This window comes from Schistocerca piceifrons, chromosome 2 (genome assembly GCF_021461385.2).
Source record: "Schistocerca piceifrons isolate TAMUIC-IGC-003096 chromosome 2, iqSchPice1.1, whole genome shotgun sequence".
Classification (NCBI taxonomy): domain Eukaryota; kingdom Metazoa; phylum Arthropoda; class Insecta; order Orthoptera; family Acrididae; genus Schistocerca; species Schistocerca piceifrons.
In genome coordinates, this window is record NC_060139.1 from 447228938 (window position 1) to 447253608 (window position 24671).

Below are 24671 nucleotides of genomic sequence, written 5' to 3' on the forward strand. Positions count from 1 at the left end.
AGCTGACAACAACCCCCCCCCCTCCTCCCCCTCCCGAGGATGGTATTCCACCTCACAGGGCAGTCGTGATGATCATCCGGGATGATAATCATAGTCCACCATCTCACTAATCCCCCAGCTGCAAGTCATTGCTGTCCACATTTTTCTTCCTAGCTTCATCTTTGTTCTTTGCAACGTTAATATTCCTCCATCATTTGGTGTCACCAGGACAGACTTCCTCCAGCTTATTGGTAAACTCCCTCATCACCTTTTGCTGCTCGGTGACTTCCTTTGGGGCTCTTTCAGAACTTGGCTGACCGTCTCAATCAACTCAACCTCATCTGCCTTAGCATTGGAACATCCATGTTCCTTTCAGACTCCATATACACCTGCTCCCATTTGGACCTCTCGTCCTGCACTTGTTCAGCGTGCCCATCATCTAAAGTGTTTCATTGTCTCTGAAATGTACACTACTGGCCATTAAAATTGCTACACCAAGAAGAAATACAGATGATAAACGGGTATTCATTGGACAAATATATTATACTAGAACTGACATGTGATTACATTTGCACGCAATTTGGGTGCATAGATCCTGAGAAATCAGTACCCAGAACAACCATCTCTGGTCGTAATAACGGCGTTGATACGCCTGGGCATTGAGTCAAACAGAGCTTGAATGGCGTGTACAGGTACAGCTGCCCATATAGCTTAAACACGATAATACAGTTCATCGAGAGTAGTGACTGGCGTATTGTGACGAGCCAGTTGCTTGGCCACCATTGACCAGACATTTTCAGTTGGTGAGAGATCTGGATAATGCGCTGGCCAGGGCAGCAGTCGAACATTTTCTGTACCCAGAAAGGCCCGTACAGGACCTGCAACGTGCGGTCGTGCATTATCCTGCCAAAACGTAAGGTTTCGCAGGGACCGAATGAAGGGTAGAGCCACGGGTCGTAACACATCTGAAATGTAACGTCCACTGTTCAAAGTGCCGTCAATGCGAACAAGAGGTGACAGAGATGTGTAACCAATGGCACCCCATACCATCACGCCGGGTGATACACCAGTATGGCGATGATGAATACACACTTCCAATGTGCGTTCACCACGGTGTCACCAAACACGGGTGCGACCATCATGATGCTGTAAACAGAACCTGGATTCATCCGAAAAAATGACGTTTTGCCATTCGTACACCCAGGTTCGTCGTTGAGTACACCATCGCAGGCACTCCTGTCTGTGATGCAGTATCAAGGGTAACCGCAGCCACGGTCTTAGAGCTGATAGTCCATGCTGCTGCGAACTGTTCGTGCAGATGGTTGTTGTCTTGCGAACGTCCCCATCTGTTGACTCAGGGATCGAGACGTGGCTTCACGATCCGTTACAGCCATGCAGATAAGATGCCTGTCATCTCGACTGCTAGTGATAAGAGGCGGTTGGGATCCAGCACGGCGTTCCGTATTACCCTCCTGAACCCACCGATTCCATATTCTGCTAACAGTCATTGGATCTTGACCAAGCGAGCAGCAGTGTCGCGATACGATAAGCTGCAATCGTGATAGGCTACAATCCGATCTTTATCAAAGTCGGAAACGCGATGGTACGCATTTATTCTCCTTACACGAGGCATCACAACAACGTTTCACCAGGCAATACTGGTCAACTGCTGTTTGTGTATGAGAACTCGGTTGGAAACTTTCCTCATGTCAGCACGTTGTAGGTGTCGCCACCGGCACCAGCCTTGTGTGAATGCTCTGAAAAGCTAATCATTTGCGTATCATAGCATCTTCTTCCTGTTGGTTAAATTTGGCATCTGTAGTACATCATCTTCATGGTGTAGCAATTTCAATGGCCAGTAGTGTACTTGAGTGACCATTTCCCATGTGCTGTCAGGTTGCTGACTTCTACCCCACAAGTGATGGTGACCAGGTGGAGTACCTTACAAATGTTACATTAACCATATTGCCACAGAATGTTCCATACCTCGCACCTGATATTTATCGCACTGTGTCCCAGTCCATTGGTGGATTGCAGCATGCCATGATGCAGTTTGTGTGCAGACACATGGTCACTGCATTTTTAACCGCCATCCTGTGGTGGCGATCTGTATGCATTATAAACAGTTGTGTGCACAATGTCGTCACATTTTCTAGGATAGCAAAAAAGCTAGCTGAATTTCATTTATTATTTCTTTTAACAGTTCCACTCTGTCTTCCATCATGTGGACCAACCTCTGACAGCTCACTGGGATCAAGGTCTATTCCCCAGTTTCCAGTCCGACTGTCACAGATAATGCCATAGTGGACCCCACTGCTATCTCCAACACCTTAGGCTGCTATTTCGTTGTGATTTCATGCTCCACTCACTATCACCCCACTTTCGTCTATCGGAAACTAGTGTAGGTGTCTCGAGCGATATCCTTCTCCTCTCAGAATCATGAGTGCTAAAATGCTGTCTTTACTCTGAGAGAGCTAGATGTGCTCTCAGTTCATCCTGATCTTCAGACCCAGGGCTGGATGATGATCACATTCAGGTGTTGCAAAAGGGTTTCCTTGTGGGCAAGCAATTTCTCCTTCATACATACAATCACAACTGGGCAAATGGCACATTTCCCAGATGCTGACATGAGGCCATAGTCATACCCATACCTAAGCCCCCAGTAAGGACAAACACTGTCCTTCTAACTACACATTTCTCTCACCAGCTGTGTTTGCAGGGTGATGGCACGTATGATTCATGCCCGGTTGGTATGGCTAGAGTCTCGCAATTTACTGAACACTGCTCAATGTGGATTTTGAGCACACCGTTCTGCAGTTGACCATCTGATCACTTTGTCAACCAGTATCATGAATGGTTTTCTGCAAAAATACCAGACTGTGGCTGTTTTTATTTTTTATTTCTTTGAGAAAGTCTGGCGCCTGTTGGAGAACTGGTGTCCTCCGTACTATCTACACATGGGGCTTCGAGGCAGCCTACCCTGTTTCCCTTCAATAATTTTCAAAAGACAAGAGTTTTTGAAATGTGTGGGCTCTACCTTCTTGGAAATCTTTACCCAGGAAAACGGGGTGCCTCAGGGCTCCATCCTGACTGTTGTCCTCTTTGCTATATCCGTTAAGGCTGTTATGACCTGTCTCTTGCCAGGCATCTCCGGGTCCCTTTTCGTTGATTTTTCACGGACTTGTCTCCTAGGGCAGCATCTTCAGTGATGTCTCTGTCGTCTTTACTCATTGAGCATTGATAGTGGCTTTTGTTTTTCCACTGACAAAACTGTTCATATGTATTTCCACTGGACTAATGGGTTGCTTCCACCATCTTTACATCTTCGGCCGGCCTGTTGCTCTTCCATTCATTGAAACTACGAAGTTCCTGTGGCTCATGCTTCGTAGACAACTTTCTTGGTCCTCCTCCTATGTGTCCTAAGCCGTGCTTCCGGGAGAGCGGATCATACCACCCTCCTCTGTTTGCACGGATCCCCTGTCTGATCGAAATTAGACTATGGGTATGTTGTTTATGCATGTCCATCCATCTTACGCCATCTAAATACAATCCACCATCGTGGAATCCGTTTGGCCACTGGGACCTTTGCACCAACTCGGTTGGGAGTCTCGATGCATAAGCTGCTGAACTATCACTGTCATACCAGTGTGATGTTCTCCTCAGCATATACGCATGCCATTGTCTGCCATGCCTGGCCACCCAACCCCCCCAGAAGGCTCGCCACTCTTTGGCGGGTTCTTACTTGGCTACCACAGGGCCCCAGCCTTTGCAGCATCTTTTCCCTTCTGTGCTTCATGTCTATCCTCTTGTCATTCTTTTTCCCCTACCTTGGGGAACATGTTTGGAGTGTTACTGGGAATGTGCTCCATCGTCTGTCGCTGACATAAGAACAGTCTAACATTGTTTTTTGCTTCTTTTTCCTTTCTTTGTTTCCCTTCCTCTTGTTCCTCCACTTTGGCGTGTGAGGTTCCTCTTTGTAATCTTCCTCCCTGTGCACTCCTGAAGGACGGCCCATGCGTCTGACTCATAACAGGTGACTGAGTAACGCATAATTCCCAGATGCAATTGCTGGCCCTGCTCTCATTTATGGAATGGCACTTTGCTTTTGGAGACTACTTCTGATTCTCAAGCACAAAAACTGCTTACCGTCTTGCTTCTCCACGGCTGCCCTGTTTGTGTCGAGGCCCATAGAACTGTGAATCATTCCCGTGGTGTTATTTACACTAGGCTGTTCGATGGTCTGACCAAGGCTGAAATCCAGTTGTACCTTTCTGATGAGGGTGTCATTGCCGTCCATCGGGTAGTGAAAAGTGCAGATTACTTCTTAGTGCCCACACGCACTGTGTTCCTCACCTTTGATAGAGTTGTGCTTCCATCCAAGATCAAAGCAGGCAATGAAATTATCTCAGTCCGGCCGTACATTCTGAACTCAATGTGTTGCTACCAGTGTCATCATTTCAACCACACTAGAATCGTGAAAGAAGGTTGTATACATGGAAGAACCCTGGAGATACCAGAAGGTTTCAGATAGATTATATAATGGTAAGACACAGATTTAGGAACCAGGTTTTAAATTGTAAGAAATTTCCAGGGGCAGATGTGGACTCTGACCACAATCTATTGGTTATGAACTGTAGATTAAAACTGAAAGAACCAGAGGTTGTACAGAGTTTCAGGGAGAGCATAAGGGAACAATTGACAGGAATGGGGGAAAGAAATACAGTAGAAGAAGAATGGATAGCTCTGAGGGATGAAGTAGTGAAGGCAGCAGAGGCTCAAGTAGGTAAAAAGACGAGGGCTAGTAGAAATCCTTGGGTAACAGAAGAAATATTGAATTTAATTGATGAAAGGAGAAAATACAAACATGCAGTAAATGAAGCAGGCAAAAAGGAATACAAACGTCTCAAAAATGAGATAGACAGGAAGTGCAAAATGGCTAAGCAGGGATGGCTACAGGACAAATGTAAGGATGTAGAGGCTTATATCACTAGGGTTAAGATAAATACTGCCTACAGGAAAATTAGAGAGACCTTTGGAGAAAAAGAGAACCACCTGTATGAATATCAAGAGCTCAGATGGAAACCCAGTTCCAAACAAAGAAGGGAAAGCAGAAAGGTGGAAGGAGTATATAGAGGGTCTATACAAGGACAATGTACTTGAGGACAATATTATGGAAATGGAAGAGTATGTAGATGAAGATGAAATGGGAGATATGATACTGCGTGAAGAGTCTGACAGAGCACTGAAAGACCAGAGTCGAAACAAGGCCCTGGGAGTAGACAACATTCCATTAGAACTACTGGCAGCCTTGGGAGAGCCAGTCCTGACAAAACTGTACCATCTGGTGTGCAAGATACATGAGACAGGCGAAATTCCCTCAGACTTCAAGAAGAATATAATAATTCCAATCCCAAAGAAAGCAGGTGTTGACAGATGTGAAAATTACCGAACTATCAGTTTAATAAGTCACAGCTGCAAAATACTAACAGGAATTCTTTACAGATGAATGGAAAAACTGGTTGAAGCCAACCTCGGGGAAGATCAGTTTTGATTCCGTATAAATGACGGAACACGTGAGGCAATACTGACCCTACGACTTATCTTAGAAGAAAGATTAGGGAAAGGCAAACCTACGTTTCTATCATTTGTAGACTTAGAGAAAGCTTTTGACAATGTCGACTGGAATACTCTCTTTCAGATTCTGAAGGTGGCAGGGGTAAAATACAGGGAGTGAAAAACTATTTACAATTTGCGCAGAAAGCAGATGGCAGTTATGAGTCGAGGGGCATGAAAGGGAAGCAGTGGTTGGGAAGGGAGTGAGACAGGGTTGTAGCCTCTCCCCGATGCTATTCAGTCTGTATATTGAGCAAGCAGTAAAAGAAACAAAAGAAAAGTTTGGAGTAGGTATTAAAATCCATGGAGAAGAAATAAAAACCTTGAGGTTTGCCGATGACATTGTAATTCTGTCAGAGACAGCAAAGGACTTGGAAGAGCAGTTGAACGGAATGGACAGTGTCTTGAAAGGAGGGTATAAGATGAACATCAACAAAATCTAAACAAGGATAATGGAATGCAGTCGAATTAAGTCGGGTGATGCTGTGGGAATTAGATTAGGAAATGAGACGCTTAAAGTAGTAAAGGAGTTTTGCTATTTGGGGAGCAAAATAACTGATGATGGTCGAAGTAGAGAAGATATAAAATGTAGACTGGCAATGGCAAGGAAAGCGTTTCTGAAGAAGAGAAATTTGTTAACATTGAGTATAGATTTAAGTGTCAGGAAGGCGTTTCTGAAAGTATTTGTATGGAGTGTAGCCATGTATGGAAGTGAAACATGGACAATAAATAGATTGGACAAGAAGAGAATAGAAGCTTTCGAAATGTGGTGCTACAGAAGGATGCTGAAGATTAGATGGGTAGATCACATAACTAATGAGGAGGTATTGAATAGAATTGGATAGAAGAGAAATTTTTTGGCACAACTTGACTAGAAGAAGGGATCAGTTGCTAGGGCATATTCTGAGGCATCAAGGGGTCACCAATTTGGTATTGGAGGGCAGCGTTGAGGGTAAAAATTGTAGAGGGAGACCAAGAGATGAATACACTAAGCAGATGCAGAAGAATGTAGGCTGCAGTAGGTACTGGGAGATGAAGAAGCTTGCACAGGATAGAGTAGCATGGAGAGCTGCATCAAACCAGTCTCAGGACTGAAGACCACAACAACAAACATAGAATGTCTTGTCGACACTCAGCCAAATGTGTAACCAGTAGTAGGGATGCACACAAGGGTGATTTGAATCTTCAGGTTTTGGCGGCGCATAGACTGTTCTATTAAGTTTCGGGTGTGCAGCCGCAAGAAATCTCCTTCTTCTTCTAATATTTCAGCTGTATAACGTTCAGCCATCTTCAATCAGTGGTTTCAATCTTGATAAATCATGGAATCCGGCACTTGCCGTAGTAAATTCACAAAGACGACATCACAGTGCACCTCACAATGATATATCGATATGCCAACACAGATCAACTGCGGAGTCATAGATACAACTCGCGCATTATGCACGTCTCTGCCGCCGACCAACGTCTCTGGCGCATTTGCATCTGTGGCCGCATGCGCAGTCGCGTGGTACAACAGTATAAAGGGACGAAGCGAGCCCTGGAGTGGCAGTCTTGTGGCTCACTCTGAAGATGGCTGAACGTTATACAGCCAAAATACTAGAAGAAGGAGATTTCTTGTGGCTACACATCCGAAACTTAATGGAACAAGGGTGGTTGTCTGCCTCCTCCTCCCTGTTGTATCGACTGCAATGGTGGCCATTCCGCCACCTCTTGGGATTGTCCAATGTGTATTGATGAGCGGGCTGTCCAGGAGACTTGGGTAAAGGAAAAAGTGTCTTACCCAGTTGCTTGCAAGTTATTGGCTAGTCGCAAACCCTGCATTCTCCCGTGTGGCACCTGTAGTCCTGTTCTTGTTACCTCCTCACTTCATGAAGGACATGGCCATGTGGACATGCGACCAACAATTCAGCTTTGAGGTTGTGAAATTGCTCAGTGACGAGGTAGCATTGCTGTCCCCCATCCAGCTGTGCAACAAGCCATTCAGCTCTCACACCAAGGGGCGTAGCCATCAGCTACACAATTGGTAGGCCAGAAAGGACAGAAAGAGTATTCTCTTGAAGACTTCCTACATCCCTCCAGCCAACCAATACCCGAATCTTCCTCTAACCATAAAGGCTTGAAGAAATCCACCAAAGGCAAATGGTCTTCTCCTTTGCCGATTCGAAGATCCTCTTCGCCATGAGATACCTTAGCCCGGCCGGCCTCTGTGTCACCGGTGCGCACCACCAACAGTTTTTCAGCGTCGGACTCCACAGACCAACAGCACAAGTAAGCCAATGCTTCTGTGGACCCCATGGAGCAGGATCCTCCTGACTTCTTCCCTCTGCACCATTTATGTCCCTCCGTCATTCAGTGTCACGAGGGCAGACTTCCTTCAGCTTATTGGGCAGCTACCTCCCCCATTTTTGCTACTTGGCGACTTTAATGTGCATCATACCCATCGGGGTTCCCCCAGGACCTGTCACAAAGGTGGCCTCTTCGCTGATCATCATAACCACCTTAACCTCTTCTGCCATAACACTGGAGCATCCACTTTCCTTTCTGACCCTTCACACATCTATTCCCATTTGGACCTATACTTCTGCACTGCCCAGCTTGCTCATCATCATGAGTGGTCTGTTTTTTTCTGACACCTACTTGAATGACCATTTTGCGTGTACTATCCGTTTGCTGACTCCTACCCCACCTGCCTGCACACCCAAATGCCAGCTCACTAAGGCTAACGGGCAGCTTTATTCCTCACTGGTAGCTTTATTTCTCACTGGCGACCTTCGAAGAACAAGATTTCCTCAGTTGTAATGATGAGGTGGAATATCTCACAAAAGTTATCCTTAGCTGCAGAACGTTCCATTCCTTGCACTTCCTCTTTACCACGCTGAGTCCCAGATTCTTGGTGGACTGAGACACGCAATTCATGCACGGAGATGTGCTCTATGCATTCTTCACAGTCATCCTACAGTGGCAAACTGCTTTCATTATAAACAGTTGCATGCACAGTGTCTTTGCATTATTTTGTATAGCAAAAAAACTACCTGGATTTCATTAATTAGTTCTTTTAACAGTTCCACTCCCTCTTCCGTCATGTGGGTCAACCTCCAACGGCTCTCTGGGACGAAGATCTATTGACCAATTTCAGGCCTGACAGTAGCAGACAATATCGTAGTGGACCCATTGTTATCTGAAACACGTTGGGCTGCCATTTTTTGGAGATTCAGAGCTCTTCCCACTATCATCCTGCCTTCCTCCATTGGAAGAGAGTTGAGGAAGCTTGGGCAATACCTTTCTCTTCTCAGAACAGTGAGTGCTGCAATGCTACCTTTAGTATGAGGGAGCTAGATCATGCTCTCACTTTATCCCGATCCTCCGCCACAGCCCCAGACGATGTTCACATACAGATGTTGCAGCACCTTTTTCTTGCAGGCAAGCCCTTTCTTCTACATACGCACAATCGCATCTGGGCAGAGGGCACATTTCCCAGGCACTGGCGTGTGAAGTCACTGTCATACCTGTACCTAATCCAGGTGAGGACAAACACCTTCATTCTAGCTACTGCCCCATTTCTCTCACCAGCTGCATTTTCAAGGTGATGGAACACTAACCACTGCCAGGCATCTCCGACACTCTTTTCGTTGACTATTTTGCAATCTGTTGGAGTTCTCCGCGGACCTGTCTCACTGAGCAGCACCTTCAGCAATGTCTTGATCGTCTTTACTCCTGGAGCATTGACAATGGCTTTCGTTTTTCCACAGACAAAACAGTCTGTATGAATTTCTGCCAGCGCAATTGGTTTCCCACACTGTCTTTACATCTTGGTCCTGTTGCCCTTCCGCTCATTGAAGCTATGAAATCCCTGGGGCTCATGCTTGACTGGAAACACTCTTGGTCCACCCACATGTCTTTATGTGGCAGCCTACTGTACACGGTTCCTCAGTGTATGTGTCCACAATCATACTTCCTGGGGTACCGATCGAACCACTCTCCTCCATTTGTACCAGTCCCTTGTCCATTCGAAACTCGAATATTGGTGCTTTCTTTATGCGTCTTCACATCCATCCCTCTTACACTGTCTCAACACTATCCACCATTGTGGTATCCATTTGGCCACCTTTTACAGTAGCCCGGTTGAGAGTATGTATGCTGAAGCTGTGGAACTACCACTGTCTTGCCACTGTGACTTTCTCCTTGGCAGGTATGCGTGCCATTTGTCTGCCATGTGTGGCCACCCATCCTATGCCACCTTCTTCGATGATTCCCTTGATCGTCGGTATGGGGCGAGTCCCTCTTCTCTGTTACCTCATGGAGTCCGCTTCCGGCACTTGTTGTGGCGGCTTAACTCAGCACTACCTGCAGCTTTCCTGGTGGGTGCGAACCCTTCACTGTCTTGGCCTTCATTTGCTTCCTAAGGGCACTACTCCAGCCTCGCCTTCAGTTTCACGACCTTTGCGATAGTACCTTTATATACACTGATAGCTCTCGGACTGACGGCCACTGATGGCTCTCAGACTGACGGCGGGGTCGGCTGTGTCTTTAGATATCAGCTTCCAGCACACTCCTCAGTATTTACAGCCAAGCTCTTCACCCTGTATCAAGCCATGGAGTACATCTGGCGATACAGACTTTTCAATTGTGTCCTCTGCTCAGACTCACTCAGTGCCCTTCAAAGTCTGTGTGCTGTACACCGCCCATCCCTTAGTGCTGCAGGTCCAGGAAAGCTGTCACTTGCTCTGTATTGGTGGAGCCACTGTGATGTTTATGTGGGTTCCTGGTCATGTCGGTCTAGCGGGAAATGAGGCTGCTGCCAAGGCTGCATTCCTTATATCTCAGCCCACTAGTTCCTACATTCCCTCCGACAATCTCTGTGTTGCCGTCTGTCAGGAGGTGGTGTCCTTTTGGCATCACCAGTAGTCCTCCCTTCACAGGAATAAGCTTCGGATTATTAAGCCTCTCCCAGAGGAACTGTTTACGTTGCTGCTTGGGTCTGCCATCTGAGTTATCGGCCATTTTAGCAAATGATGCGTGGGCTTACGACCACGTTTTACTTTTTATCCGCCAAAGCAATATGGCGAAGGCCATGTAATGTTTAGATTTTGGACCTTCATTTCTGTATGGTGTTTTTTTTGGCCCTTTCTCCACATTCCTGTTTTTAGCTGTCCTCACTTATGTCAGTTGGGACTGACTTACAGTTGTTTAATTCATGTCTCCGTGTTCTATAGTTTTTGCTTGGGTGCATATGACCCCAGTTGTTTTTTTGCACCCCAAAACAAAGCAAAACAAAACAAAACAAAACAAAACTGAACCAAATTTGTCGCCCTACCTACTCCCTGTTCTTTGATGACTTCTCTGACCACCAGTATGGAGGACATCCCTCTTCTTTGCTGCCTTCTGGTACCTGCCACTTTCCTGATGGGTGTGAACCCATCACCACCTTGGCTTCATACAGCAGCTTGGCCAACTTTCTCTTGGCCCTCTTACTGCAAGGAGATCATTTTAGCTAGGATGTGTCTTGCACACTGTAATTTTAGCCATTGCCATTTGTTACGTGATGATCCCCCACCACTTTCTGCTCATTGTCATCAACTCTTGACAGTTTGCCATTTCCCGACTGAATGCCCTTTTTTAACCACTTACATCCTAATGTATGTTTGCCATCAGAGTTCTCGGCTGCTTTGGCGAATGACACATGGCCTGTTGACTGTGTTTTACTTTTTGTCCATCATAACAATTGTTGTGATTGTGTGTCCTTACAGACAATACCTCGATTGTGTTGAAATGTCCCTCTCCTGACTCTCCATGCTAAGCATCATCTCCTGGATTCTTTTCCATCAATGTTAGTGATTAACTTGTGGATAGCTGAACCCCTCTCCATTGCCTCCATGCAAGCGATTTTTATCATCAAATATACATTTTAAACTACTTTTAGGATTAGCAGGAGTTGTTTTGGGTTTCTCCTGCTGCAGGCGAGGTCCGAGTCCCTTGGATGTGTCTCCTTTGCCAGCTTCCTCACTCATCCCTCTTTTACTCTGTTTTAATTGCCTTTGATGCAGTGGTTGGTTTTCCTCTCTGTAATGAATTGAAGGCGGAGCACACTCGTCTGGCATCTGTAGCGGGACTTTGAATTTTGCTGTGCTACAGTCGTTCCCTCGGACATAAATTATACCTTCGCAGCGGTATGAGCACTCGACGGCAGAGAAAATACTAAAATTGTAACTCTTTTTTTTCTATCCATTTCTTTTTTGTCTATGGAGAGCCGAAGTTGAATTCAGACATAAAAAACTTATTAGCTGGTCTTGGTCTGATTAAGACGAAAAAACTTATTAATGTGTAGACGTATTGTGGAAGTTGTTATGAAATTCATGGGATGGAAGTAGCAAAGTAAATTAAATTGCATTCAGTATCAAGATGATTTTAATTTGTATAAATTAGTGATTCCTGGACGATTGCAAGATTTTGGAGCAGACTTTTCACGCAGAAATGAAGTATGAGATTTTTGAAGACCTGGACGCCGCACGAAAGAAGACATGTTAACATGGTAAAGGATGAACTCTTATCTACGCCATTTCCCCCTGTTAGTCACATTTGTTATTCTCTGTTTTCTTTTTCAAATAATTTTTGTAGTGGAAATTGGTTTGACTTATGCTCAGAAATGCCACAAGGACCACCCCAACAATAGCTTTTCCAAATCACGAAGTCCGATAACTTTTCTGTAATACGAAGTCCGATTTGCATTTCATTCTTTCCTTTTTTTCACGGTCATTAACGATTTTAAAAACCCCTTTTTATTCACCATTTCTTCCCACATTTTCATTCTTTTCTTTTCTTCTCTTTTTCTTTTTTAATAACCACTACACATCTCTCCCTTGTTGACCTGATTAATCTCACACCTTGTTTTGTAATTGATGGTCAAACTAGTGTCCATTATGTATTTAGCCTTTTTACTTTTACCATTATGAATTGCCTAGCTAGAAAGCATTCCTGTCTCCTTAATTCTCTTTGCTTTTAATTGGGTTGGCAGAGGCTAGATGCAACTGTGATTTCTTTGGCTACAGATGCACACTGTGAAACTCCTCATTTGCTCTGACCTACGTTCTGAACCAATCCATCTATTTTTTCAGATAGAGAGACAACGCAGACAAATAGACTGTGATCTACAGACTACTGTAATATGATTGTACATTAAATATATAATAGACAACTGATCAAGTTTGTCTATAAGATTAAGCTGACACCCAAAGTATCACAATAATGTCAATAGATCACAGGAACTGTTTCCTCGATCATAGAGAATGATAAGAAATAAATATAATTAATAGAAACTTTAAAATACATATACATTATAAATTAAGAAATATAAAAAAATGCAATGGCCACCCACACGGGTATGCATAGACTTGAGGATTACTGAGGCATGCACGTGTCAGTGTGGACAATGTAGAGTAGTGTGGCAACGCTCAGTCTAAGAAAAGTTTTAACTGAAAAAGATCTTGATTGCTTTTATCGTGCATACAAAAAACATGTTTTTCTGGGAGATTTTTGAAACGCACCAGTTCTGTTTTTCGGACTTGCATGACTCGGTTCAAATTTTGTAAGAAGTTAAACAGGTGAATGTAATTAATGGTCATGCTGTTGTTTTCTGAAAGCTTTATTTGATGCCATGATACAGTGGTCTAAAGTTGTACATAAAACGCGCGTAAAATCTGGTTCTATGCGAATCGCGTGTGCTGAGTCTTTCAGATGATACACATGATATTAAAAAATATATCCTTATGGTAATTATAAGAAGCATTTGCAAAAATATTTCATCATTTAGGTTTTACATGTGAAAAATCATGCGTTTGCACAAGAAATTGTGTTTTGTAGAAATGTGTTGCATTTTAAGTGTTGTGTCTGGCCGGTGTGGCCAAGCGGTTCTAGGCGCTTCAGTCTGGAACCGTGTGACCGCTATGGTTGCAGGTTCGAATCGTGCCTCGGGCATGGATGTGTGTGATGTCCTTAGGTTGGTTAGGTTTAAGTGGTTCTAAGTTCTAGGGAATAATGACCTCAGATGCTACGTTCCTTAGAGCTCAGAGCCATTTGAACCATTTTTTAAAGTGCTGCACTTGGATATAATTAAAAAAAAAGAACTGGGTAGTACAGTTGATTATCATTTTATTGTTCACACATTAAAGGTTTTGTTCACCAGTGGCTTAAAATCATTGAAAAAGCTTTGGACATGCAAAACAATGCATGCATAAAACCGGATAATGCGCAGCACTGCACAAAATTATTTGCTGTTTGATGAAGCATTTAAAGCTTTATTGATGACAATGCAGAAAATTAAAGTAACCCAAAAATTTATATAAAAATAAGTGTCAGAAAAAGGTCATCTTATTTCTAACCAGTAGAAAATAATTTACTGAGTCTTGTTAAAAAAACTATTGTGTGTCTTGTTGAAATTTAATTTTGGGCAAAACAAGCTTAAGTTTGTCAATTTTTGTACAGGACTGGACTGAAAAGCTGGCAGTATTTTGTTGTGTAGACATTGTTTCGCAGTTGTGCTGCTTACTTCAGCCAATCACACTCATACTTCATTCGAATTGATTGTTGCAACATTTTGCACCAAAATTGTTCACTTGAGGTTTGCTAGCAATGATTACTTAATTTTCAGTTTTCATTATTGCATACCTGAATTAAAAAATTACAAGAATTTTAAGATAATAGATAATAACAAGATGTATGTTTTCGATATATTGTTCATTGTGTAAGTTGTTTCAGTTAGCAATATAGTAAGCTTTTAAGTAAGTTCATCTATGTAATATGGTCGTTTAATATGTGTATATACATCTTTCTAAGAGACTGTCTCCACTCTTCCCGATCTGACTGTGTTAGCGTAGACCATATGTGGTTTGAATTAAGAGAAATAGTGTAGACAGCAATCGAGAGGTGTATATCAAACAAATTAGTAAGAGATGGCCCTGATCCCCCGTGGTATACAAAACAGGTTAGAACACTGTTGCAGAAGCAACAAAGGAAGCAAACCAAATTGAAGAGAATGCACAATGCCCAAGATTCGCCAAGTTTCACCAAAGCTCGAAATTTAGTGTGAACTTCAATGCAAGATGTTTGTAATAGCTTCCACAATGAAACTGTCTTAAAATCTGGCAGAAAATCCAAAGAGATTCTGGTTATATATAAAGTACACGCTCAATACTTTCACTGCTTGATAATAATGGTGATGTCGCTGATAACAGTGCCACTAAAACAGAGTTACTAAACACAGTTTTCCAAAAACCCTTCACCAGAGAAGATGTAAATACTTCAGAATTTGAATCTGGAACATCCGCCAACATGAGTAACTTAAAAGTAGATTCCTTAGTGTATAATAAAGGCAAGGCCTTTGGTGCAGGTTGTATGCTGGTCATATTCTTTTCAGAGTTTGCCGATTCAGTAGCTCCATACTTAGCAATCGTATGCAATCACTTGCTTATCGAAAGAACTGTACCTTTAGGTCTTTAGACTGGAAAATTGCAAAAGTCAAAGCAACACCCAAGAAAGGAAATGAGTGATTAGAGTGAGAGACCCATATCAGTAATACTGATTTTCCGTATGGTTTTGGAACATATACTTTGTTCGAACATAATGAATTACCTTGAAGAAAGTGATTTATTTGCAAACAGTCAGCGTGGAGTCAGAAAATATCATTCTTATGAAACAAAACTAGCACTTTATCATCACTTAGCAATGAGTGCAACCAACCTGTACATCAAATTGATTCCATATTTTTAGATTTCCAGAAGGCTTTTGTCACTGTTCCTCACAAGCTGCTTCTAATCAACTTTTGTGCCTGTAGAGCATTGCCTCAGTTGTGTGACTGGATTTGTGAGTTTCTGTTAGAAAGGTCACAACTTGTAGGAACTGACGGAAAGTCGAGAAAAGCAGAAGTAATATCTGGCATTTCCCAAGGAAATGTTATAGGCCCTCGGCTGCTCCTGATCTACATAAATGATTTAGGAGACAACCTGAGCAGCCCTCTTGGATTGTTTGCAGATGATGCTGTCATTTACCATCTTGTAAAGTCATTAGTGATTAAAACAAATTGCAGAATGATTTAGGCAAGATATCTGTATGGTGCAAAAAAAAAAAAGTGTGAGGTAATCCACATAGTACTGAAATACGTCTGCTATGAAAATGAACACAACCTACACCCAGCTTAGAGACAGAAATGATGACACTTTCTGCAGTACCTGACCATCATTTTGCAGGACAATGCTCAAGAATGTACAGTGCAAGATGGTACTGATTCGTTTGACTGATGGGGCTGCTAATTGCTATACCACCTACTGCACTCCCCTGACTTAAGCCCTCATGAGTTCAACTCAATTTCTAAACTGAAGGAAACACTTTGCATTCGCTTCAGAATTGCTACAAATTCGTAGGGCAATAGACCGCACCGCTCGACCTGTCAACACAACTGGCACTGCTCTGAGAGTATCCTGTGACTTCCACATTGCTGGCAATGGGTTATACACAATGCTGGTGACTACTTTGAAGGTCCATAAAACTTTGAAACAAGTATCTATTTTGTAAGAGCTGTAAATAAATAATTGCCACTATTAAAGTTCCATTCCCTGTATTATATTACATGACGCAGGTACTAATACTAAAAAGTGAAAAGTAAGTGTGTGTCGAGATGTTTTTATTTAAAAGTCTTTGAAGCTGAAGCTGCCAGACAGATCAAAAAGCTAGTTCCCTTGTTTGACATCCCTAATTCTGCCTAGGACATAGTCCCCTTTTTGTGTTAAGATAGAAGAGTTTTCATTCTCGTAATGATATATATAATGTAAAACATTGTATGTTATCAAGCGTTGAATATTTATGACCTTTTGACAGTTTCCAAATTACTGATCTAAAATTCATGGCAATGAATTGAATTGAACCATTGTTCGACAGAGATACTAATAACCTCACTGTTCACTCCCTTAATATGCAACCAACCAATTATTGTAGTGTTGTTAGTCACAGTGACACATGATGGATCTGCAAATCTAAAACATGTAGTAGAAGTCAGTTTTCAATTCATCAAGGGGTAAAGTTTGGAATCTTTTCTTTTCCAGTGTGTTACAGCAATATACTATACATGACAGACTGGTGAAGAGCTGTTTCTTGGCAAGAGAGCAGTGCTGAATTTCTTTTACCAAACATTTTAACAGTAAGTATAATTTTACATTTTTTGTATTTCAATGTATAGCTTTTAGTGTATTTTTAAAGTGCTAGGCAGAAATGTACTACATTTGATAGCAGTTTTGTCAGGGGGGGGGGGAAATTAGATGGGAAGTGAGATTGTTGAAATAGTATACTGTTACTACAATGAAGATAATTTGTAATCATTGAATGTATAACAGAGACTCAAATCTGTTTCATAACTTTACCTTGAGGGATGAGTTACTGTTATGTACACATTGTATTTTACACTTTTGTCATAAAATAATACTAACAAGTGGCCTTAAAGGGCAAGTGGTATGCAAGGGGTGTTAATAGTGTGCAGAAATAAAAATGCAATTCAAAGATAGGGGATGACTGAAGAGCAGGGGCCTGTTAACCATAAACGGTGTAGAATACAAAGAGTGTGGGGAGAGAACATGTAAGACTAGGTGGATGAGTTCAAATTATACTCTAGCATCTGTTTTAGTTATTGTGTGTTCTTAAATTTACTGGCGTAGGGGGGGAGAGGGGGTGTCCCATGGTTCCTCCACCCAAGCCAAAACTTCAATACCAAAATCAGAGTGGAAGCTATAAACGTTACCAGTAGGGAGGACAGACAGAAGAGCCAGCAACTTCAGTATGTTGGAGCAATTGGTTTAGGTAAGATTAATATTGAGTTACTTACTAAAAAGTGCAATATGTAGTGCACAAAATGCAGTATTGCAGAGTGAAAACTTCAAAATACCCATATTGTGGAAGCTAGTGCAGGATGAGGAATAAGAGTCCTAGTCTTCTTTTTATGTCCTCCTTGATCTGTCTGTCATGTGTTATTTTGTACCTAGGTAGCAAAATTCCTTAATTTCATCTACTATGTGATAAATAATTATGATGTTAATTTTGTTGTTCTCATTTTTTCTACCCCTCATTACTTCAGTCTTTCTTCGATTTACTCTCAATCTAGAGTCTGTACTCCATAGACTGCTCATTTCGTTCAACACATACTGTACTTATTCTTAACTTTCACTGAGGATAGTGATGCCATCAGCAAATCTTATCGTCAATATCCTTTCACACTGAATTTTAACTTCTCTTGAACCTATTTTATTTCTGTCATTGCTTCTTCGATGTGTAGATTAAACAGTAGGGGTGAAAGACAACACCCCTGCCTTACATCCTTTTTAATCAGAGCACTTCATTATTTGTCTTCCATTCCTATTGTTCCCTCTTGGCCCTTGTACATTTTGTATATTTACTCCCTCCCTCCCTATACCTTACCCCTATTTTACTCAGAATTTCAAACATGTTGCGCCATTTGACATTGTTGAACGCTTTTTCTAGTCCGACAAATCAAACATCGAATTTCTTTTCCTAAAGCCAAACTGATCGTCATCTAACATACTCTGTTTTCTTTTCCATTCTTTTGTATATTGTTCTTGTCAGCAACATGAGCTGTTAAGCTGATGTGCGATAATTCTCAGACTTGTCAGTTCTTCCAGTCTAGAGAATTGTGGATGACATTTTTCCAAAAGTCTGATGATATATCGCCAGTCACATAACTTCTGCACACCGACATGAATAGTTGTTTTATTGCCACTCCTCCCAATGATTTTAGTAATTCTGATGAAATGTTATCTATCCCTTCTGCTGTGTTTAATCTTACGTCTTCCAAAGCTCTTTTAAATTCAGATTCTTCTCTCTTCCCTATTGACTCCTGTTTCTTCTTCTATCACGTCTCCATACAAGTTTTCCTCAGAGGCCTTCAGTGTACTCTTACCACTTACCTGCTTTCCCCTCTGCATTTAACCAAGGAATTCTCATTGCACTCTTAATATTGTCACCTGTGCTTTTAATTTCACTGGAGTTTGTTTTGACTTTTCTATATGCTGAGCCAGTCGTTCTGATAACCATACATTTTTTTGATTTCTTCCTGTTTTTCCTGCAGCCATTTCACCTTAGCTTCCTTGCGTTTCCTCTTTATTTCATTTCTAAATTAAGCATATTTCTGTACTCTTGAATTTCCCTGAAAAATTTTGTACTCCCTTCTTTCATCGATCAATTGACGTAGCCCTTCTGTTACCCATGGTTTCTTCACAATTACCTTTATTGTGCCTGTGTTTTCCTTTGCAATTTCTGTGATTGCCCTTTTTAGAGATGTCCATTCCTCTTCAACTGAACTGCCTACTGAGCTATTCGTTATCACACTATCTATAGCCTCAGAGAACTTTTAAGTGTATCTCTTAATTCCTTAGTACTTTTGTATCCCAACTAGTCCCTTAAACTTCAGCCCTCTCTTTATCGCTGTTAAATTGTGATCTGAGTCTATATTTGCTTCCTTGGTGTGTCTTACAAACCTATATTTGATTTTGGAATCTCTGTCTGGCCTTGATGTAATCTGACTCAAATCTTCCTGTAACTCCTGCCCTTTCCCAAGTATACCTTTAACCAACTTACTTTGCAGTAATATATGAAGTTTCTGTATTCGTTGTTCAGTTCCCTTGAAAACAGCTGTGACTGACAATGGAATAATGCGTGTGATTTCAGTAAATCCCATCTATCGATCACTGTAATTTTTTGCTCTTTCATTGTCAGCTAAATCTTTAAATTCTTTCATCGCATAGATGAATTGGGAATTCTCATCCCTCTCTTCAGTCATTCCCATTCATCTTAAAGGATTGTGATGCCAAGATTGCTAGACTGCCCCTTTTTGTGCATACAGCCACTTGACTTGTGAACATCCTTCATACCATGAACAAACACTGAAGGATAAACTGTGCTGACATCACAGTCCTGCTGAACTCAGAGTTGTGCTGACTGAAAAATGCCACACTGCAATGCTAAATGAAATTCGCACTATTCTGGACATTTTAGAAGAGGACTAAGTAAATCTGAGTGAGAAGCCGGGCCTTGGCCCCGGGTGAGTCGCACACACTGCATGCATGAAGTTAGGTATGCAGTGGCCGGCCCTGCATTGTAATATTTTATACTGCTGTCGATGATACTCTGTACTCATCTGGCCAGAAATCCCTGTTGTCTTTATATTTCACTTCACTGGCACCCACTATATTTATATTGAGCCTTAGAATTTCCTTTTCACATTTTCTAGTTTTCCTACCATGTTCAAACTTCTGACATTCTATGCCCTGACTCGTAGAACATTATCCTTTTCCTTTCATTGATTATTCAATGGCAGTCCCCTCCCAAAGCTCCAAATGGACGACTAGTCCAGAATGTTTTGCCCGTGCAGAGATCATGACACTTCCGCAATTACAGGCCACATGTCCTATGGCTACACATTTTGTATTTATTGCAGTGGTTTCTACTTTATTCTGCATCATAATGCCATTGTCATTGCTGATTCTTCAGCCGTCAGGGGCAATTTACCACCCCAAGGGCAAGGATGTGCCCTGAACCTCTGTCCCCTCGTCTGCCCTGTTTGACAAAGGCTGTTGGTAGAATGGGAGTGACTTCTTATTCCAGAAGTCTTTGGCCACCATTGCTGATAACTTTTATTCAAAATTTAAGTGGTGGTGGGCTTCGAACCTGGGACAGAAGACATTTTGTTTATTAATCAAAAATACAACTCTTAGACCACCAGTCAGTCCAAGACTGGCCTACCAGAACTAAAATTATAGCTCTCATGCAAAATTTTGTGTGCTATGTTTATATCTTGTACAAAGTTGCCTCTTGGGACCAAGTGAGGTGGTGTGGTGGTAAGTATCTGGACTCGTATTTGGGAGGACAGTGGTTCAAATCCATACTTACGCAATGACATTGTATATCTGCCAAATATTTTTGCCTTTCTTTCTCCAATTCATCTTCACTATCAAAGGAAAATGCCTAGTTCCAAAGAAGTGGATCTTTCTGCGTCTGTTGTAAAAATGTTTATTTAGTCTTGTTTCTTTTACTGGTGAGTATATCACTTTATATAAGTTAAGATCAGATTTCAAATTTTTAATCATTCTGTTGTTTTTCTACTAAGAAGTTATGTACAGTTGTTCCAGGTTTACAAAGCAACATGACAAATGCTGCGGAGTGCCCTACACTGTCTTGTTCAGTTACGCTGGAATGGCTGAATTCACAGAATTGTGTTGTGAGAAAATCTGCTCTTAAGAATGTCATTTTAAGGCTCATCAGAAATGAGTTCAGGGAAATATTTCTTGAAATCCTGACAGAAAAAGGAACTTCTGTTAACAACAGGTTCCAATTGAAAGGGATAACAGTTCACAAAAAATTTATGGCAGAAGGGAAAGCATCGATAAATTTTCAACTTCAAAAATTAATTTTATTGATTTCAAATGCACCACCGGTAAACCTTCTGACGTTCCTGAAGACCGTATTTATAAAATTAAGTGCAGATACTGCTTCTACCAAGGTTCCCATTAAATCTAGGTTACTGTCTGCAAAAGATAAAATAATGCAAGAAATAAGTCCAGTTACTCTGCAAGAGGTAAATAAAGCAAAGGCAAAAGTAAGCTTACCGAATACTGTAACTACACCACCAACTGGGAAGAAGAGGCCATTGCAAACAATGCAAGTAATGGTTAGTATCATTAGAAGAAAAATGCATTATTGCTGAATATATTTCTAATATACAGTCACAATGTAAGGATTATAAAATGTCTAGGAAGTAAGACACATGGTTAAAATGTGCTGTAAAACATGTTAAGACGATGTTACACAAACTGCACCAGAATTATTGTTTTTGCTAGTGCTCTGTTTTATTTATTTTTTTTTATTTTTTTAGGGCACCAAGAAAATTCGGATAGCCTCAGGTCTAGACCCCTGTCCTTTAACAGATGAGCAAAAGCAGGTGTTAGAAGCAGCTCTTAAGGGCCAAAACATATTTTTTACAGGTCAGTTTTCAGGAACAGGCAGTGCATGAAACCCAGTTATGCCACTGTTTATAATACAATTTTGGATGTGTTATTACCATAACTTTTATTTATGGAAGTACCGTTCAGGGTTATAGCTGCAGAATTTATGCTGTTGACTATTCTTCAACATGTAATGTAGTAATGCTTAAGCTGGTTTTTGGGGTTGGTTCAGTCCCTGGTTGTGGAAGCACCTTCCATTGTCAGTATTCAGTTGGCAAGGGATGTGGCAGCGTAAAGTTATGTGATCGCCAGACTTTTTGACTATGCTGTGGGTTAAATACTAAATCCATCTGGTGAAATGGGAATACGTGAAACTTAGAACTGATCTGTTTGAGATGGGTGCTAGGCTTGGTCATTCTATTAATTGCTGTTCAAGAAGAGTGTGTTATGTGCCATTACTGGGTTTTGCCTGCTCTTTCTTTCATTCCATACATTCTTTACAACACAAACATGGTACCAGACTGCTGATGTATTTGTAGGTTATTTATACAATACACACGTTTGACACAGTAGAAAAGGATGGAGAAAGACAGCAACATACTAATTACAACAGGAATATAATAGAGGGAAACATTCCACGTGAGAAAAATATGAAATGTCTGCTTGTGCGTGTGCGTGCGTGCGTGCGTGCGCGCGCGAGTGTATACCTGTCCTTTTTTCCCCCTAAGGTGTAAGTCTTTCAGCTCCCGGGATTGGAATGACTCCTTACCCTCGCCCTTAAAACCCACATCCTTTCGTCTTTCCCTCTCCTTCCCTCTTTCCTGATGAAGCAACCGTTGGTTGTGAAAACTTGAATTTTGTGTGTATGTTAGTGTTTGTTTGTGTGTCTATCAACCTGCCAGCGCTTTCGTTTGGTAAGTCAAATCATCTTTGTTTTTATATATAATAGAAGGAAACATTCCACGTGGGAAAAATATATCTAAAAACAAAGATGATGTGACTTACCAAACGAAAGTGCTGGCACGTCGATAGACACACAAACATACATACAAAATTCTAGCTTTCGCAACCAACGGTTGCCTCGTCAGGAAAGGGGGAAGGAGAGGGAAAGACGAAAGGATGTGGGTTTTAAGGGAGAGGGTAAGGAGTCATTCCAATCCCGGGAGCGGAAAGACTTACCTTAAGGGGAAAAAAGGACGGGTATACACTCACACACACATCCATCCACACACAGACAGACACAAGCAGACATATACCAATGTCTGCTTGTGTCTGTATATGTGTGGATGGATGTGTGTGTGTGTGTGTGTGTGTGTGTGTGTGTGTGTGTGTGTGTGTGTGTGTGTGTGTGTGTGTGCGCGCGCGAGTGTATACCCGTCCTTTTTTCCCCCTAAGGTAAGTCTTTCCGCTCCCGGGATTGGAATGACTCCTTACACTCTCCCTTAAAACCCACTTCCTTTCGTCTTTCCCTCTCCTTCCCTCTTTCCTGATGAGGCAACAGTTTGTTGCGAAAGCTTGAATTTTGTGTGTATGTATGTGTCTGTCTGTGTTTCTATCGACCTGCCAGCGCTTTCGTATGGTAAGTCACATTATCTTTGTTTTTAAAATATATATATAGGTTTTTGACAAGGGCAGTATTGCATTATACTCTCACAGTCCCTGTGTTCATTGCCTGCATATTGAGATAATCATGACAAAAAAGGTTAGTCTATCACAATTTCACCAAATCTTCAAAGTCAGAAACCTAGCCCAGTTATTTGTACTGACAGAGTGCTGCTGTTTTGAAGGTTTAAGTCTAACTACACTCAAGAAACTTAGCAAAACAAATGGTTCTTTTAGTTGAGACTGATTTGTAGCAGCACAGTCTAAAAATTATCATCTGCGTCTGTGGACATGCACCGAAATTCATCCAGGGTGGGCATGCCTCTAAAATTGCCATTCTTTAAAATATAAATGGTTTGGTCAGTTTAAAGACAGGTAGTGTGCATTGTTAATTTGCAATAAGAGTGCGAAAAATTATAATGAACGCTATCAGTGAGAATGAGAGAGGTGTGATGGTACTGACAGAGATCACAACAGAAGGGACAAGCAAATTTTAGCAGGCAAAAATAACAATTCGCAAATTATGAAACCAGGCACAGAGATGCCAACTGATTTTATTGCATTTTCAGTTTCCTTGTCCAGTTTCATTGTCTTCCTATATTCATAACGTCATTTCTAACATGTTACTCAGCCTTCACATTTTTCTACACTACTGGCCATTAAAATTGCTACACCACGAAGATGATGTGCTACGGGCATGAAATTTAACCAACAGGAAGAAGATGCTGCAATATGCAAATGATAGCTTTTCAGAGCATTCACACAAGGTTGGCGCCAGTGGCAACACCTACAACGTGCTGACATGAGGAAAGTTTCCAACCGGTTTCTCATAGACAAACAGCAGTTGACCGGTATTGCCTGGTGAAATGTTGTTGTGATGCCTCGTGTAAGGAGGAGAAATGCGTACCATCACGTTTCCGACTTTGATTAAGGTCGGATTGTAGCCTATCGCGACTGCGGTTTCTCGTATCGCGACATTGCTGATCGCTTGGTCGAGATCCAATGACTGTTAGCAGAATATGTAATCATTGGGTTCAGGATGGTAATACGGAACACCGTGCTGGATCCCAATGGCCTCCTATCACTAGCAGTCGAGATGACAGGCATCTTATCTGCATGGCTGTAACGGATCATGCAGCCACGTCTCGATCCCTGAGTCAACAGATGGGGACGTTTATAAGACAACAACCATCTGCACGAACAGTTTGATGATGTTTGCAGCAGCATGGACTATCAGCTCGGAGACCATGGCTGTGGTTACCCTTGACGCTGCATCACAGACAGGAGCGCCTACGATGGTGTAATCAATGATGAACCTGGGTGCACAAATGGCAAAATGTCATTTTTTCAGATGAATCCAGGTTCTGTTTACAGCATCATGATGGCTGCATCCATGTTTGGTGACATCGCGGTGAATGCACTTTGGAAGCGTGTATTCATCATCGCCATACTGGCATATCACCTGGTGTGATGGTATGGGGTGCC

At 41.9% G+C, this 24671-nt stretch overlaps 1 protein-coding gene across 3 annotated transcripts in view; it reads left to right on the top strand.

Annotated features, from left to right (window-relative positions):
* Positions 1 to 24671, top strand: part of LOC124777201 (ATP-dependent DNA helicase PIF1-like) — a 111100-nt gene that overhangs the window by 16478 nt on the left and 69951 nt on the right. For all 3 annotated transcript variants that reach the window (XR_007015693.1, XM_047252516.1, XM_047252517.1), the window contains exons 2-4: positions 16683 to 16777; positions 20763 to 21310; positions 21515 to 21623. Coding sequence is in view for 2 of the 3 variants with exons in the window: in XM_047252516.1 (XP_047108472.1) it covers positions 20786 to 21310; positions 21515 to 21623 (634 nt within the window). In the remaining variant the exon portion in view is untranslated. The remainder of the gene's footprint in view (positions 1 to 16682; positions 16778 to 20762; positions 21311 to 21514; positions 21624 to 24671) is intronic.